Source organism: Fusarium falciforme, chromosome 1, assembly GCF_026873545.1.
Source record: "Fusarium falciforme chromosome 1, complete sequence".
NCBI lineage: Eukaryota > Fungi > Ascomycota > Sordariomycetes > Hypocreales > Nectriaceae > Fusarium > Fusarium falciforme.
The window spans coordinates 882383-899186 of NC_070544.1; the positions used below are offsets into that span (position 1 = coordinate 882383).

Sequence of the window (16804 nt, forward strand, 5' to 3'; positions counted from 1 at the left end):
ATCAACAACCATGCAGCTAACAACACTTTTGCAATTGTTCACGGGGCTCAAAAGAGACAATTATTGATCCAGCAATTTAACTTGTTATTGTTATGGTAGAGCCAGGTGAAATGAGTGACTAGTAGCTTCCAGTTCCTCCAGGACCAAAGAGAGTGTATCAGACAGCATCTGGACTAGGTCCAACCATGATCCCTCAACCATTCTCAGCTTAAGGCGATACACACTCAAGCCTTAATCTCGGCATCCTGAAGCCGGTGGAAGCCGCCAGACGCAGCAACGTCCTTCTGAAGCTTGGCAATGCGCTTCTGGTCTCCGATGGGGTCGCTCGACTCGCCAGAGAGAGCCCACTCGAGGTACGAGTTGGTGTAGTTGGGCTGGAAGCTCTCGTCCAAGACGCCGAGACGCTTGCCGTACTTGGTAACCTTGTCCCAGTCGCGCTTGACGTTCTTGAGGTCCTTGCTGAAGTAGGCAAAGCTGCGCTCAAAGATCTTGCGGTTCAGAGCCGTGCCCATGACGGGCTTGAAGTCGACGTACTCGGCCCACGCCGCCTCGGGCTGCGCGAGCACGTAGTCGGTGGCACGCTTGACGGCCCGGAGGAAAGCCTTGACCTTGTCCGGGTTCTCGGCCAGGAAGGTCTCGTTGCCGATGTACAGGATGGTGCAGAAGCAGCAGCAGCCGAGCTCGGCGAGCTCATCGATGCGCAGCATCTGCACGTCGTCCTTGGGGCGGCCCTGCGAGGCGAGCCACTCCTCGAGCTCCACCATCTGCACGTTCTCGAGGCCGATGCCGGCGTCGATCTCGCCCTTGATGATGGCCTTGGACACGTTCATGCCGCAGCGGACGGCAGTGTAGTCGTCGGGCGTCATGCCGTAGTGAGAGGTGAGCTCGTCGATCTGGATCTTGCCAAACTCGCCCACGTAGCCGATCCGCTTGCCCTTGAGCGTGCGGAAGTCGGTCGTGATGCCAGAGTCCTTGAGGTAGACGACGCCGGTGAAGGGCTCGTCCAGGAGACTGCCGATGGACTGGACGGGAAAGTTGCGAGCCTTGGCAGCCAGGGTGTGAATCATGGCCTTGAAGCCAAGGTCGACCTTGCCGGTACCGATGATCTCGGTGACATCCTGAGCAAGTTAGCAATGGACATAGCTGAGTCGTCAAGACAACATACACTAGGGTCGTTGGGCTCGAGCAGAGCAACCTTGATACCCTCCTCCTTGAAATATCCCTTGGCCTGGGCCAGGTACAGCGGGGCGTGGTACGGCGTAGCGTGCCTGACTCCTGTTAACTACATGTTCTCATCAACCTGCGGGTTAGTCCAGTACCAGTTGGTAAGGAAAGTGATCTTGTCAGTCGACATGTTGAAAGATCAAGCGAGACGCTGCTGGGGTTAGTTTCCCGGTCACACCGGACACGAGGGGTAGGGGGATTCAAAGAAGCATGTCCTTTCGCTGGTATTATCCAGATCAAGTTCGCCGGTATTTCTCAGATCAACTGCCTTACTCTGCCCGTCCTCAAGCCCAGACGAAGCCGTCGTCCATGTATCAATGGAACGTCGGTGACCCGTCTATGTGGACAAGAGGGGAGGAAACAGAGTAGAGACAGTCAAACACCCGGATGCGTTCTTTTTAAACGTTACCTTGATACTTGGTGACCATTGCGAAGGGAGCCATTGCTCCTTCTCTATGCGGTTTTCACATCGTACCGAAAGATATATGTGATAGGAGTCGGTTGAGATTGCAAAGAGGTTCAATTCACAGAACTGAGTTGAAGAAAGATCACAAGTCAAGGAGAGCAGCGGAAGTCACGGCTTGATATAGGATTCTCAACAACCCCGCTGAGGGGTTATCGGAATCCCATCGGCCGCTCAACGTCATGACAGTGGACATTGTGCGTGGTCATGGTCTATTTCATTGGTTGTTGGTTATCAGCGATGAGGGGAAGCTTGTGAATTGTGAGCAAGTTGAGCGGTTAACGGCTCAATTCTACGTAGCAGTGGGGGGCTAACAGCAGTAGGGCGCGAAACGGCCGTATCAGGAGCATTAGATGAGGTCGTGATGGATGGCAAAAGCAATGGTGATGCATAAACAACTTGAAGCCAGCATGCGGCACATCCGTACAAGGAAAACAAGAGTCGTCTTCTGCATAGATACCAGTAGCTCCGGCTCGAGTCGTCAACCCTCGTCCACAGTCTGGCGATTTCTGCATTTTATCTCGCGACCGCAGCTCAATAAGATCGGAACTCGGTTGCAGATTTTAAGTGGGTTCTTCACTATCTCTGAGCAAGAAAACCTAGTCCGCAGATGATCTGATGCAGAGCGGCTAACAAACAGCAAGACAGGCATCACGAGCATGAACACTCGACAATAGCCGGAAGGGACAGAGACTGCCGGGTTCCAACTTTGAACCCGGCCAATACGAGAACCCAGCCATTGATGAATTTCATCAGCCGACGTCCGCCGTCACCTCTGCCACCGCGGCTTCGGCTCCGGAGGCGCGACACGTCCCCCACCGCAGAGACGACAGGGCTGAGTTGAACCTCACACAGCATCCAAGCTCTGTCTCGAGCCCAAAGAGGAGCATTGAGCTTCTAGATGCCTGCCCCGATGAACCTCGATCCATGCTCCTGCAAGGCTCGATTGGCCCGGGGAGAAGCTCCCGGGATGCGAGGCAGAGATTCCCCTGAAAGCGTGGAGCTGAGGACCGTGGGATCTCGGTGTCCCGAATAGGTAATTTGGGGATCCAGACGTCGCGGATGTTTCTCCCGTCGAGTCTCGGTGTCGAAAAGCGTAGGTCTTCACGTGGGATGAAGATGAACCGGTTTGTTGTTCTTTTTGCTCGTTGGAGCCCAATGAGACACGTCGAGACTTGATGTCTAAGACTGTCGGCATAGCCCAAACTGGTCGACCGAGACACCTCGGTGAGTTGAGCTGTTGGATTCCAGCCTTTTCATCCCGCGGGCAGGTAGAGTCTCAGCACAGGGGACCATGTAAGACATGAACCTATCCGCATAGCTTCCCCCAGACGGAGAACCATGACCGGGGGTGACACACGCCCAACCCACGGGATGGAAGTGTGTCTCCCTGGGATCCATGCCAACAATAATCTCGCTGGTACGATCGACACGCGAGCACCTTCCAGTAAGGATGCGAAACAATCGTTGCCTGCCCACGGGCCGTAGAGGGGAATCAGTTGTGGCGCAATTGGAAGGCGGCAGGCTGGATCTGTGTAGGTAATGCGCTTACATTCTGAGGCCGTCGTCGCGTGCGCGTGCGTTGCGTGTAAGCTGGCGATGACAACGCAGCGGTTGGTGATTCAACGCGCCCTGAACAAACAAAACCGGGGAAAATCCTACCGGTTTCTGAATATAGCAACATCAGAGAAGAATGGAAGTCCAGTCGGGGCAAAGATCAGATCAATTGGCCCTGGAATTGAGGCTGATGCCCGAGGCTGAGGCGAAACATGTCTCGCTCGTCGTCAGCAAAGTCAGCCTCGACAGCGATGACGTCGGCAAGCCATGCATTCCCCAAGATGGGTGGGAAGTGCACAGGTCTGGGTCATCTCGTGACTGTCGGGGATAGCGGAGGGCGAATTGGTAATACCAACGGAACGGGAAGAAGAGACGAGATCCGATCTTGCTAATAAGGGACGGAGTTGCACAACAGCGAGCCCCGGTGTAACAATGAACAAGCCCGTCAAATATAGCGAACACGGGAGATATCCGAGGGAGCCGTAATTACGCCCCGGTCGGTGGTTCGGTCGTACCCGCTATCCGCCACCGTCCAAGAGACCACCAGATTGAATGACCAGCTGCTTTTGGAGAGCCTCCCCACGGCAACTCCTCCAAGTCGACGCACGCGGCGACGCAGGACAAACACGTCAGTCGCAGTTATGCGCATACAATGCACGTATGTCTACGCCTCGCTTCATACGTGTGTAGCTGTAGTCATCCGTCCCGCCGCAAACGCGCGACTCTACGGCAATTGCCCTTGGCATGTCTTTCCATGGAGGACAAGACTATTCGACGCTATGATGCGGAATGGATCGTCGACCAGGGACGTTGGTCGTGCGAGGTCCCCTCCCGTGGCGGCCGAATCCACCGACCGACTGATGATCAGGGTGGCGGTAGCTTGAGGTACAGGAGTCGAAGTAGGGTGATAGAATAACTCCAACACCCCTTCGTTATTGTGAGCTCGTGACACTTGCTCGCTGCAAGACAGGACTTGGAGACGCGATCATTGGCTAGACTTCGTGGGGTTCTCTACAGAAAAGAAGTATTCCTGGATCAATGTTTTAGATGTCATTCCGAGACAGTCGGGACAGCTACGTTTCGCCCTGTTTCATGGACGACGTGTGTTGTACGGGAAATGCAGGTCGGGGCATGACAAGATCGACAAAACGGAGGCGACTCTTTCTCCTTTTTTCTCTCTTTGTCATCAGGGGACCTTGACTGACATCACTTTGTGAATCCTGCGAAATATCCAACAAAGAGAAGCCAGCCAAGCATGATTACTATTCCCAGAGCGAACTGAACCGTAAGCTTGGCTGGGACTTGAATTGCTCGCTCTCCTCGCCAGCCAGCTTTACCCCTCAGTTAGCTGATGGACGATCAACACACCAACCCACGACGAAACGAGCAAGCACCTTCTCCAAAGAGAGCAGGTTGAACGAAGAGCACCAAACAGATGAAAATAGGGTCCTCGGTCGGTGCGTTGCTCACGGCTCACCCATTGGCCTTTATCCCCGTCCCCCGTCGGGACGGGGACAGCAAACGGGGCACACACACCAACCACACCACTGAAAGCAACACCACCAGTCGATCTACACTAAGAGTGTGCCTTGCTTGGTGAGCATCATCTTGGACCGTTGTGACAGACCTGTGGGAACAAGCAAACTCAAAAAGAGGAGCTGATCGTCTTGTAATCCCGAATATCCGTCCGGTCGGCCCTCCAACCTTGCACCGAGGAAGTAAAAAACGCGAGGAAGCGCACACAAAGACGCATGCATGCAAAAGCATAAAAAAAAAGATGTCGGGGACCAAAGAAAAAAAAGAGAGCTGATGCTGTCATTCAGCATTGGCCTCGCCCTTCGATTCGCCGCCTCATCCGGGGACGGTCCCTCCATCAACCCCCTTGTCGCCCAGGAAGCCCCTGCACAACGCATCCGTCATCCAACCCTCCTTTTGGAAGAGCAGTGACTTGAACGGGGAGCCCAGCGTGCGGCTCGGGGTCTCCAACATGTGCCCAGACGTCGAGACTTTGGCCCATTTTCGCCCACAGGTCGCGCCGCCCCAGTTGAGCCGCCGGCCAACTGGGACTCGGCCATTTGCGATTATCGCACCGACACCCGGGCCTTTTTTTCAAGTTTTGTGTGGAATTCATGTGTGTATTTGTTAAGACGGCCGGGAACCTCCCCGTAGGACAAAATGTTGAGACCCAGACTCTCGGTCTGACGACTGAAGGTGCTGTTTTTGGGTTTCCAGGTAGCCGGGTCGCTGCGTCTCCCAGCGCGGAGTCGGCCGTCCTCCACGTTGTGGACTTGCTCGACTGAGTCGCTCTTCCAACGACCATCTCGTTTATAAGCTCCTGTGGGCTTTCAGCTAGTACCATAGGAGTTGAACTGGAAAGCTGGCGTTGGTTAGGGCTCGCAGGTTTCAACAAAACTCTCTAGCCAACCCCTCACGCGAGCAGTAAGACTAATGTTAGTTGCCATGTGCAATGACAGGCGGTCTTGTGAATAGACTTTTGACCGACTTTACAGCTGTTGCTGTCGAAAAGGTTGCCAAACAGCTTCCGTCAAGGACAATTCGCATCCGTGAATAGATGTCCCTCCCGTAGTCGAGGCTGTCTAGCGCCAGACCCTTCGGGCATCTTGCAGGCCACGTCTGCAGTGCAACCGAGAGAAGCCCTGGGCTTGGCTCTAGCCGGGACGAGTCTAGGCCATCAGATCGAACCCTAGGCCGTACATGTGCAGATTGACAATGCCACACGTATTATGTATGTATGCTCAGTAAGAAATGCCAGCTTCATAAGCCGCAACTGGATGGACGTCGAGGATATCTCCGACGGCCGAAGACACAGCGAGTCCGGCCCTCTCGCTTCTCGCTCCGAGTGGAGTTTGTTTAGTGGAGGTACTGGTGAGGTTCCAGGTGGGGGTGCACCGTAAAGCCCCCCCGGCGCACATGGCTTCTGCCCGACACGGCTTAGTTTGTTGAGCTCTTCCTTTTGTTGACTAGCTCGCTCCTAGCCGATCCAATCACTCAATATGCCCGTCATCTTCCTCTGCTGCTCGTCTTTATTTTGTCTCTCGGCCTCTCCCATGTTCCTCACCACTTTTCCCTCTCGACCCTTGGCCATCAACTTGGTTGGCTAAATACACTCCTCTCTATCTATTCATCCACCTCTCCATTTCTTCCTCTGCTCGCTCTGCCCTGTCCTGGTCCTGTCTCTCCAGTCTCTCCGCTCCGCCCGCTTCCAACAACGCCGGGGCTTCCTGGTCCTGGTACATCACATCCGGCAGACCCTTGCTGCGACCTACTTACGCTTGTGCCTCTGCTGCCTCTCTTACCTACTCCCGGACCTTTCAAACATCGTCCTTCTCGCCCCATTCTTCCCATTCCACCACCTTCGCCTTCTCTCGCCTTGTCCCTTCTCCTTCACCGAGCTCTGACGCTTGTCGGGACATTCTACTGGGATCCCCCACGCTTCTGACTACTTCCTCTCCTGTTCTCCCCCCAGAAGCTGCACAGGTTGCCGGTTCAGCTCACTGTCGCCAAGATGAATCCCACCACCTTGTAGCCTCTGCTTCCCACGCGCGAGCATTTGGGTCCTAGGTGCTTCTTGGACTAAAAGAACCACGATTCCGGCTTCCTCTCGACCCAATTCTTCTCTTCACGATAGCCTCGCTCCGACTCCTCAACGAGCCTCACCTCATCTACTTTACAAGTTCACGACTTGATACTAGGCTTCCTCACCTAGTCATCCGACATCCCTCTTACCTTCGATCTCCTATACCGAATGTTAGGAGTATCCAACATCGAGCACATGGATCGCACACCACTCGATATGACTTCGAAGCGTAGTTCACGAGTATTCGTGGACGACGAATCTACATCCAGTCAGGAGAAGCAGCAAAAGATCAACACACCATTCCGATCGAGCTCTCGCAACTCCGCCAAGGAGGACAATATGCAAGCCAAGGAAACCGAGGACGGTCTCACAAATGGGGTCTCCATCCGCGATGCTATAAATATTGCCCGCCCCCAGAGCGTCTCCGCTATTAGCGTCAAGAGCTCTGTCTCAACAGTATCGAGTGAATCGAGTGGTCAGTTGGAGCCATCACCAGTCGATCGAGCCATTGCTGACCTCATCCCAGTTTCATCCGTGTCGACTTACCAGTCGCAAAATACCGAGCACCCACTTGCGCCTCTCAATGGCCGACCTCACAACTTTGGTGTCGTCGTTCCTGGTGTCTATCGAAGCAGCTTCCCCAAGTCTCATGACTTTGAATACATCAAGGGATTGAAGCTCAAGACGATTGTGTAAATGCCCTTGCTTTATCATCCAATACTCTAGCTAACCTGCCGCAGTTCCCTCGTCAAAAAGGAAGAATTTGATCATGACCTCGAGATGTTTGTCGCTCAGGAAGGCATCCGACAGGTGGTTTTTAACATGAAGGGCACCAAGAAGGAGGCCATCCCCCTCAAGACGATGAAGTCGATTCTCAGCATCGTTCTCAACAAGGAGAACTATCCTCTCCTGATCCACTGCAACCATGGCAAGCACCGAACTGGATGCGTCGTCGGAGTTGTCCGAAAGGTTGCCGGTTGGGATGTTGAGAGCGTCGTCGCCGAGTACAAGAGCTACGCCGAACCCAAGTCACGCGAATGCGACATCGAGTATCTCAGCTCTTTTCAAACCTCGACTCTTTGCGCCTCAAACAACCTAGGGCCTAAGTACACCCGCTCTCAGATGACCACATTTTTTCGAACCCTCACATTTTCCACCTTCGTCCTCCTGCTCTGGCTTTTGTCCGGGACAAAGCTGAGCACCGCCGCCTCAAGGCCCGACCACCTTCTCTTGTAGAAGGATGACCCGTCCCAGGAGTGGCATTGATTCCACACTCTCGCAAACGACCACAGCTGCTTTGGCCGATACTACAACAGGACACTTAACGACATCCTCGTGTCCATCGATAATTCTCACCCTTTTCCTTGCACAACTTACGACCCCTCGATTCCCCAAGGACACGACGCACGAGATGTCGAGTACCTGCAACAACAGCACGCTCAAGCTTTAAACGACCCAAAAGTTTGACACCGAGATGATCAAGTCCTCACTGGCTTGAGGATTCACATTTTGACGACTCGCAACATGCACTTTTTTACGGGACGGCCGTATGGGTTTTTGGAGACGCATCAAGGGCTGAGACCGTCTCCCGGATTGGCGTTTTATTTTCAAAGAGGTGATGGGGCAGCGTGATGCCCGTTTGAGGAAACCAGTTACTTCTTTTCTTGATTTCAGTCTTTTTTGTCAGTGGATAGTGAGGTGTTCAAGGAGAAAGGGGCCATTGGAATACAGCGTTGAAACTGTAGCATTAGAGCCAATCTTGATACCTGGAAAACAAGGCGTTGGGTGAAGTTGGCAGCGACTACGAAAACAAAAAAAAAAAGGAGGCTGTGACTAGGTTAGAACACGTGTAACAATATCTTGTATCAAGCAACACCATGTTTCAATTTGTGCGGTCTGTTTCACTTGGCGTGAGTGTAGATCTTCAACGGTGTGCAGTGCGTATGAAGCCAATCACGTCTGACCAAGATGAGGCCTGCTTGAGGCTGCTTGACTTCGGGAAGCTACCCGACTATGACTGCACTATCATTCCTAGCGCGCTGCGAGGTGATGGACGGCGTCAGTCGGGAACGGCGGCTATCGCGGCCGAGTGGGAGGATGTTTGATCGGACAGTGGCCCTGAACCTTGTTGAGGCCGGAAGAGGACCATTTACAGATGGACACCGTTTTACTTTAGCCATCCATCTTATCAATCAAGTCTGAGGATAGACATCCTTGTGAAAATGGTTGACAGATTTCTCGCTGCCTCTATACTTCTTGCATGTCGAGTATTCGTCAACAGAATCCGCAAAAAGTGTCACACGGACGACGATCAATCTCGGGTTGAGCAATAAACGACTCTCAACCGCGCTAGTTACTGACCGCATTGCGAGGTTTGAAGATGACTTAAGACGTGGGGGAAACGATAGGTCGTCCATCGTCCGCCTTACAGTGAAACGTCCTGTCTCGTCCCGTGCCGACGTAGCCGTAGATGCAGGTTGGTTCAACTGAGGCATTTTCCTAGTGACTGCAGCTTAGTTGGGGTTCGTCTTGATACCTGCATCAAGGACACATAATAGGGGGTGCTTGTTAGTGGGACTGTCATCTGTCATATGTATGTGTCGTCGATGTTGGTGTACATACATGGAAGCAGGCATCGTAATGCTGATGAGAGTCGGTATCGAGTTAAATGGCAACTGAGCTTGTGTAAAGCTTTCGGTACTAGTTTAGTGAGTGCTTATTGTACTATCTCGATCTCTCACGGGTGTCATGTAGTTTACTTACCTAGAGTAGCAGGATCCTGCGCAGTGAGGGGGCACAGGAATAAGCACAATCCACACGATATCGAATGCCGACCAGCAAAATGCAAGGTCTGATACATTCTTGTATGAAGCTTGTTTCGTCGTAGATGAATTTGTGCCCTCATTGACGTTCTCGTGATTATCGTTATATGCCTAACTACTCAGCCTGTGCTGGTGCGAGCTAGAGTTACTGACCTATACAGGCAAGAGTGAAGATCACTGGACGGAAAATACATAGTGGAGTATGAGATAACTGGTTTGTTTGATTAAGCATAAATCTTCTTGGCTAGCCCATCTGTCTTCGTTGTGATGGCATGTAGTACAGAGCATACTCTGCTGAATGAGACCTTACGAGAACAACACCTCGAAATCACTGTCTTCACAGTTCAACTTTTATGAGCATGTTATTTACCTTTGCATGAAGGTAGGAGTATATGTATGGGATACTGATCAAGCTTGTTACTTGACGAATATCTCTCTCTCTCTTTCTCAACTGCGAGAAACCCGCTGGCCAGCCTCGAACATAGATTACGCTCTCGGAATTCAGATCAGCTATTGAACGGGAACCAGTCATCTGTATTTGATTGAAAACTCCCTCCAATCCTATACATGTTTCTCTTCGACTCCGCTGTGGTCTTTCACCCTTGACTCCAATAAATGCCCATTCCTCGTGCCTCGCTATCATACAGCATCCATATCATACACATCATACCAAGAGTCTCTAATCCTTGTTCGCCCAACGGTTCCGCTTCACCCTCTCCTCTGCATCCCTCTCAAAGTCGCCATTAAAGTACACCCACCCCCCGGCGATGCAGTTCGCGGTGCCAAGGCCAACGGCTGTGCCGCGCACTATGCCGCGGATCGAGAAACGTCCGCGAAAAGGCTGACGACGACGCAGCGCCAGCAGCGCGTAGAGGCCCGACCAGGCAGCAGTGAGTCCAGCGCTGCCCGTCGGGTAGCCGGACAGGTTGAGGTAGGAGGAGAAGAGGAGGGGAGGGGTGAAGATGAAGAGGGGGAGGGATGGGGGACGGGCGTGGAGGGCGGTGACTAGAGTTGCGAGGAGAGAGGGAGGCAGTGAGGCAGCTGATATATGGTCAGTTCATTTGCGGTTAATAGTATATATGCGTGAGATTGAGTAGAAAGCACATGAGAGTGAGATCAAGTGAGCCATGCAGTGAGAATGACGAGATAAAAGGGCACGCATATCGAGTGATTACTTACATCCCCAGTCGTTAAGATAGTCCAGCACGGACTTGGACTTTCCAGACTCTTGACTAGCCATGATTTCAGTCTCTTGAGTGGAGCGTGGCCGTCGCAATTGCAGTCAATCAATTCGTCTTCAAAGGTCGTGATGCTCTCAAAAGATTTGCTGGATACAGCCGCCGATGACCCAGCTACCCCTGTCGCGGTGTGACGTCGTCGGCCTGATGACTAAGCTGGTGCCTTCCAGGGCTGAGTCACCTGCCTGGCCCGTCCACCTATCGACTTACAACTTCAACTATGGCCTCGTCAGCCTACGGGGTCAAGAAGGATTCAAACGCCGTGTCAAAAGTTCCCCACAGAGAAAGGTCATTCTTCTTTTTTCTCGTATATCAGATCCTCTGCGACGTTGCAGACGCCAAACTGCTACTTCAAAATGTATTAACATGGGTTTCAGCTGGGAGGGATGAGGGCCTTGGCTATAGCTCCGCCACAGTCGAAAAGGGCAAGGTCATGCAGCGATGGGCAACGTCGAGAGAGGGAAAACATTCGATAATTGTCGACTAATGAATGCGCCTTGCCATCAAAGAAGACGATGGTCGGTCCAGACCTCTATGTAAGTCAAGAAGACGTTGTAATAGGAAAACCAAGAGAAAATCTAACAGGGTAAAAAACAGGATTAAGGGGTATAATGTTGCGAAGAGGGAATAGTCGTACACCTCCTTCCGCCTCCAACTTCTCATGTCATGATCTCATAATGAAACACTTAGCACTGCCACTGCCACTGCAAGTCGTCTAGTGCCCTTGGTAGTACCGGGGATCTTGGGCATAGTCGCCCTGGTCGTACTGACCCCAGTCCTCGCCCGAGTAGCCCTGCTGCCCGTAGGCTGCGGCATAGGCTGCCGGATCCCACTGCTGGTAGCTCCCGTCAAAGTTCTGTGCATACTGGCCCGCCGAGGGTCCAGCCGTGGCGTATCCCGCTCCGTGGTCGGCCCCGGATGACAGCATGCTCAGATCGAAGCCGTCCTCGGGGCCGAGCGTGGAGAAGTCGAATTGACCCAGCACTCCGTCACCCTCCTCGGCTGAAGCTGCAGCTCGGGAAGAACCGCTGTGGTGCTTCCCTGACCGCTTTGATGAGCTGCCTCCTCGCTTGGAGCTGGAGCTTGAAGGGCTGTCACCTTCTGCAGACTTGCGGCTGCTCTTCCCCCGACGTGATGACTTGGAGCCGGAGCGAGTATATTCGCAGCGAAGGCTGTTGTTGCGACATCTTTCACAGCCGTTCTTGTCTCCACTGCAACGGAGCTGTGTTGAACATGTTGTTAGCATGCTTTACTTGCAGTTGGACGGGTCGACCACATCTGCGGCCTGGTGTTCGTGGCCTGGCGCATAGAGGCGCTCCACTAGTCAGACTTGTCTCTGCAGGCGTACCTTTTTCTCATGACATCTATCGCAGGCCTGGTGGGAACTGGAGCGGGCCGTGACAGGGTCGAAGCCGTTCCGGACGCTCTGGACCTCGTCGGTCTCAGGATCGTACTTCCAAGTTCCAAACATTGCTGACTGCGTTTGGAGGTTTCGGTGTATGAGTCTTTTGGTATATGACCCTTGAACGCAAAAGAGTAAGGATGATAGGTATCAACACAGCTAGTGTGCAAAAAAAAAAAGGTGGATAGTGTAAACCGGGGAAAACTGTATAAGTCGAGTTCTTGCCTATTGCTCGTTGGGACTTTGGTTGTTTTCTGCCTGAAAGCAAGCTTCCCCGTGGCGTTTTTAAAGTAGATTCATCTGGCCTCGTCCCCATGACTGTCATGTAGGCAACAACGGGCATCCAACGATGTTGAGAGGACCCTCGGCGAGACTTCAAGACCCCATCTACGCGCCGAGCCGCACTGCCCAGGCTCCCGCCCATGGATGGTGTCCATCATGGCCCCGGGACCCCTGTCATCACTTCCGATCTATGGGGTCCTGACTCTCCACATCCCGCCGGGCCATGATTCTCGGGGCAAGCAAACACAGCTTCTTGCTTTCCCTTTTTAGACACCCCGTCGCGAGGCTGCCTGTTGATAGATGAAGTCAAATTCCTTCAGGACATGCTGAGTAGTAGGACATCGACTTGAGTTCTATCATGAAGGGGTCCGTGCCGTGGGGGAGTTCGGGAGCACCCCGGTGACAGGAGTGGCCCAACTCCACCTTTGCCTGGAGGAGGCTGGGATATACACCATCAAGAGAGTAACCAACATCTGGGACTAACTACTTATTCAAGACTTCTTTTTTGCCCGGGGCTGTGTAATGAAAATCGTCAAGATGGCATTGGACGAGGCGGTGGTTTAAGTGGGAGGTTATAGTGCCTTGCCAGGGTTATAACAGTTAGCAGCAGGGCTTGTACCTATTCATCCATTCATCCAGTTTATACAAGATCATCTGCAGCATAGTAACATCTCCCAACCCTCTGGACGTGCCTTGCATTCCTCCTTCCCGCAAGCAAGATCTACGGCACCATGATGTTGGAGGTGTGTGTGTGTGAGCGCCGGTAGGGATTACCGCGGTAATTACATACAGCGAGGAGACTGTTGGTCGGAGAGGCCAGATTTTTAGGCAAAAGCCTCCACTCCTTGCCGGCTACCGATCCCTGGGGACTTCATAACCCTATCTATCATGTCATTCTGAACCGAGGGAGAAAAGCTGACTCACTCGGATCGAGGGACTTTTTAACATGAAACTAGGTATTTTTATTCCTGGTCTCATCGGTTGGGTGTCCTTGACGGTGGAACTCTGTTTAAGTGGTTGCATATCGGAACAGGCAGGGAGGGGCACGTGAACAGGCTGTCAAGGGTTGTTCCGGTGAGTCGATGGGGGTGGCAGAGCTTCTTGTCTTCTCTCTTCAACACTTCATTGACGCCCGACTATATTCAGCCTCGTGCGGCACGTATTCCCAGTGGTGGGACCCGAAACGGTGGTGGTGTGCATTTAGGCAGATTGTGGAGGCTATGAAGTCTGCGATGCTTCGATTCGGCATCACAGGATAGACATGGAGGTAACGTCAAAGCAAGCATCTCGTATATGGATCTAGGATTGCTCTCTATTAACCAACAGAACTGCATACAGGGTCACCCCTTTCTCTCATGTCACTTCCTCCGCCTTGGGTATCACTCGATACAAGCCTCACCCGCCGGCGGGGGGCCTCAACTCTTCCCATAGACAAAGTCTCACACGCCTATGCCCAGTGCACCTGCTTCTTGTCCTTGACTTCAAGGTAGTCTGCGTGCCGCAGCAGCTCCTGCATCGGGATCCCGCTCCCGAGCCGCTCCGTCTGCCCGTTGCCCCAGTGGACGATAACCTTGGCGCGGCGCCCGTCGGGCACCAAGAAGGCTTCGACACTTGCGCTGGTCGAGTGCTGGTTGAGGGAGATGGGGTAGAAGCGGCCGTGCTCCCGGTTCAGCGAGCCGCTTGACTTATCCACGACGTCGACGAGGTACCTGCCCTGTGAGTTTCGACGCTTGCGTGAGAAGTTGGGCAAGCTGTTGGTGCTGCTTCTGCTGTGGCTGTCGTGGTTGTCGTGGTTGTGGTTGTGGTTGCTATAGTTGTCACTGCTACGATAACGGGATGAGCTTGATCGCTGGTGTCCGTTAGACGAAGGCCGCACCGAAGACCGCGAGTTGGGCGTCTCCTGGTACCGATGTTCATGACCTCCCGATACGCTCGTAGGATGCGGGCAACAGTTACAGCCACACTTTGTCGGATCCATGGTCCGGTACTGGCCTTGTGCCTCCAGGGGCAAGATGTAAGTGCCGTACGTTGAGCGCGGAGTCCGTGGCGCCTCACGGCCGTGGGGAACCCTGTTCCCTTCGGATCTCCTCGACTCCGGGAAAGGGCTTGGCTGCCGGAAGGAGGAACGGCCGTCATAGGATCGGGCACCGCGCTGGTGACGATGACTCCTTGAGCCCGAGTTGCTGCCCGAGTAGCTCCCTGGTGACTGGGGGTGGGAGTTGTAGGCGGAACGAGAGTAAGGCATTTTCAAATCAGTTTCGGTCTATACTAACCCGCGTTGACTTGTGTTTGGTTTGGTAGAACGGCTGAGCGAGTCTTGGGATTGTTGATTGACTTGGTGTTCATATTCAGTTCACCAAGAAGACCTCTCGAGATATATGATCTTGTGACTCTCTGTCGACTTGCCTTGAGTTGGCCAGGCGCAATTATGAGACTCAAAGACGCTGCATGCAACTCAAAGGAGCTTCGAAGCCCTACGAGCTCCGGGACCAGAGGTTGAGCCATATCCAACTCAGCCTACCTGTCCCTGCATATGGACTTGGTCAGAGCTCAGAGACGACGTCTGCGACAATGAACACCGTTGCATGTTCAGTAGGACTGTGAAAGAGAATACAATGGTGTTCAGCGACATTATAAAGGGGAAAGCCACCTCCCTTGGTGTGATGATGCCACAGGATTTAACCAGTTGAAGCTTCAAAGAGAGCCAATTCTTTGTCCAACACTTGTTGGCCTCTCACGTTGAGAGAAAGAACAAAGATGAGCAGAGTTTTGTAACTCTATCATTGTCCATCTATCAGCGCGGTAACCAAGCTTTCAATCAAAGAAATGGGCCTGAGAATACCCCAAGATGGCAGGTCGACATGAATCAATCTCACGATGGAAGCAGTAGGAAGATGAGAGAAAGAATGGCGCCATAGCTCGAGCCAAGACGCGCAGTTGGGGTCAAGGTTCCATCGCTATCGGGGGTTCTTCAGCGCCCGAGAGCTTCAGTGGGTTTCCAGTGGCTTAGAGCAAGACCAACAGCGGGTTCGTCCCCGGAATAACCAATCCTGCCGGCGCAAAGCACCTGAAGAAGGAAGGAGATTTTCTCCACAGTGGGTGGGCATTTGCTAAAGGGGCTAGGGTGCGTGCGTGCGGCGGGAGAAGCCACCAGACTGGGGGCGAAGTTCCAAAAGGCCAGCAAAGACAATACCATTGAACCCCAACTCGTCTTCCTCCTCCCGTCCATCCCGCACCGCAAACTTTCCATCCTTTCCTCTTCACACCACGCGTTGGGTTTTCTTCTTCTTCTATTTTCTCCTTCATTACTTGGGAATTCCTTTGATCACCGGCAAAATGGCTCTCTCTCCTCAGATGTAAGTTGTCCGCACGCGACAGCCCGTCGCGCAAGTGTCTTGGTGGCGCAACTACGCAGCTTGAACCGAGGGGGAACCGCCAATGCTAACTTTTTCGCGATAGCACCAACCTGATCATCATCCTGGGTATGATGCAGGTCTCGAAGCGCGTCCCCTTCGATGATCCTTTCGTGCTCAACGTTGTCCGCGCCATCTACCTGGCCAGCAACGTTCTCATTGCCGGTCTCTATTTCTTCACCCAGCTCAAGATCAACAAGAAGAAGGGTATGACGACCCCTCAACTCCCCACGAAGCCATTCCAAACGATTCGATACTAACATGAGCTTCTCCAGACCTGACAACCCTCAAGTATGTTGAGCCTGCTCCCATGGGCTCCTCCGAGGAGGGCAAGCTCGTCACCACCACCATCCACGCCTACGACAACCAGCAGATCCGCACCGCCTTCCGCGGCCAGGCCATGGGTATCGCCATGATGGCTTTCATGCACCTGTACCTCAAGTACACCAACCCCCTGCTCATCCAGAGCATCATCCCCGTCAAGAGCGCCCTCGAGAGCAACATTGTCAAGATCCACATCTTTGGCCAGCCCGCTGCCGGCGACCTCAAGCGCCCCTTCAAGCAGCCCCAGGGCTTCATGAGCGCCATGCAGGGTGGCCCTGTCCAGAGCGACAAGAAGGCTGTCGAGGCCGCCGAGCGTGCTGGCCGTGGTGGCGCCAAGGAGGAGTAAAGTGGATGGTCTTGGGAAGGATTGCTTGGGCATAGAAGCCTCTGTGGTCTTTGTATACCAAGGCTCTTGTATCCGGGTTTTTTTGTAGACCTTGGTTGTATCACTAAATAATATGAGCAACATGGTTGTCACGAT

The 16804-nt window shown here is 53.2% G+C and overlaps 6 protein-coding genes across 6 annotated transcripts; 2 read left to right on the forward strand and 4 right to left on the reverse strand.

The window, feature by feature from the left end:
- Positions 1-224: 224 nt before the first annotated feature.
- NCS54_00020100 (4-amino-5-hydroxymethyl-2-methylpyrimidine phosphate synthase) lies at positions 225-1354 on the reverse strand (the record flags this gene model as incomplete). Its single annotated transcript, XM_053145856.1, has 3 exons — positions 225-1118; positions 1166-1268; positions 1320-1354. The coding sequence occupies 3 exons, from the start codon at positions 1352-1354 to the stop codon at positions 225-227; spliced, it is 1032 nt and encodes a 343-aa protein (XP_053001831.1).
- Positions 1355-7010: 5656 nt separating this feature from the next.
- On the forward strand, positions 7011-8078 carry NCS54_00020200 (Hypothetical protein; the record flags this gene model as incomplete). The annotated part of the gene is made up of 3 exons (XM_053145857.1): positions 7011-7317; positions 7369-7534; positions 7583-8078. 3 exons carry the CDS (start codon positions 7011-7013, stop codon positions 8076-8078), a joined length of 969 nt encoding a protein of 322 aa, XP_053001832.1.
- A 2265-nt stretch (positions 8079-10343) lies between these two features.
- Positions 10344-10904, reverse strand: NCS54_00020300 (Hypothetical protein; the record flags this gene model as incomplete). Its single annotated transcript, XM_053145858.1, has 2 exons — positions 10344-10705; positions 10844-10904. The coding sequence occupies 2 exons, from the start codon at positions 10902-10904 to the stop codon at positions 10344-10346; spliced, it is 423 nt and encodes a 140-aa protein (XP_053001833.1).
- A 713-nt stretch (positions 10905-11617) lies between these two features.
- Positions 11618-12373, reverse strand: NCS54_00020400 (Zn(2)-C6 fungal-type domain-containing protein; the record flags this gene model as incomplete). The annotated part of the gene is made up of 2 exons (XM_053145859.1): positions 11618-12124; positions 12251-12373. The coding sequence occupies 2 exons, from the start codon at positions 12371-12373 to the stop codon at positions 11618-11620; spliced, it is 630 nt and encodes a 209-aa protein (XP_053001834.1).
- A 1660-nt stretch (positions 12374-14033) lies between these two features.
- Positions 14034-14831, reverse strand: NCS54_00020500 (Hypothetical protein; the record flags this gene model as incomplete). Its single annotated transcript, XM_053145860.1, has 1 exon — positions 14034-14831. The coding sequence occupies one exon, from the start codon at positions 14829-14831 to the stop codon at positions 14034-14036; it is 798 nt and encodes a 265-aa protein (XP_053001835.1).
- A 983-nt stretch (positions 14832-15814) lies between these two features.
- NCS54_00020600 (Hypothetical protein) lies at positions 15815-16669 on the forward strand (the record flags this gene model as incomplete). Its single annotated transcript, XM_053145861.1, has 3 exons — positions 15815-15942; positions 16046-16206; positions 16275-16669. The coding sequence occupies exons 1-3, from the start codon at positions 15923-15925 to the stop codon at positions 16667-16669; spliced, it is 576 nt and encodes a 191-aa protein (XP_053001836.1). The 5' UTR covers positions 15815-15922.
- Between the last annotated feature and the right edge of the window lie 135 nt (positions 16670-16804).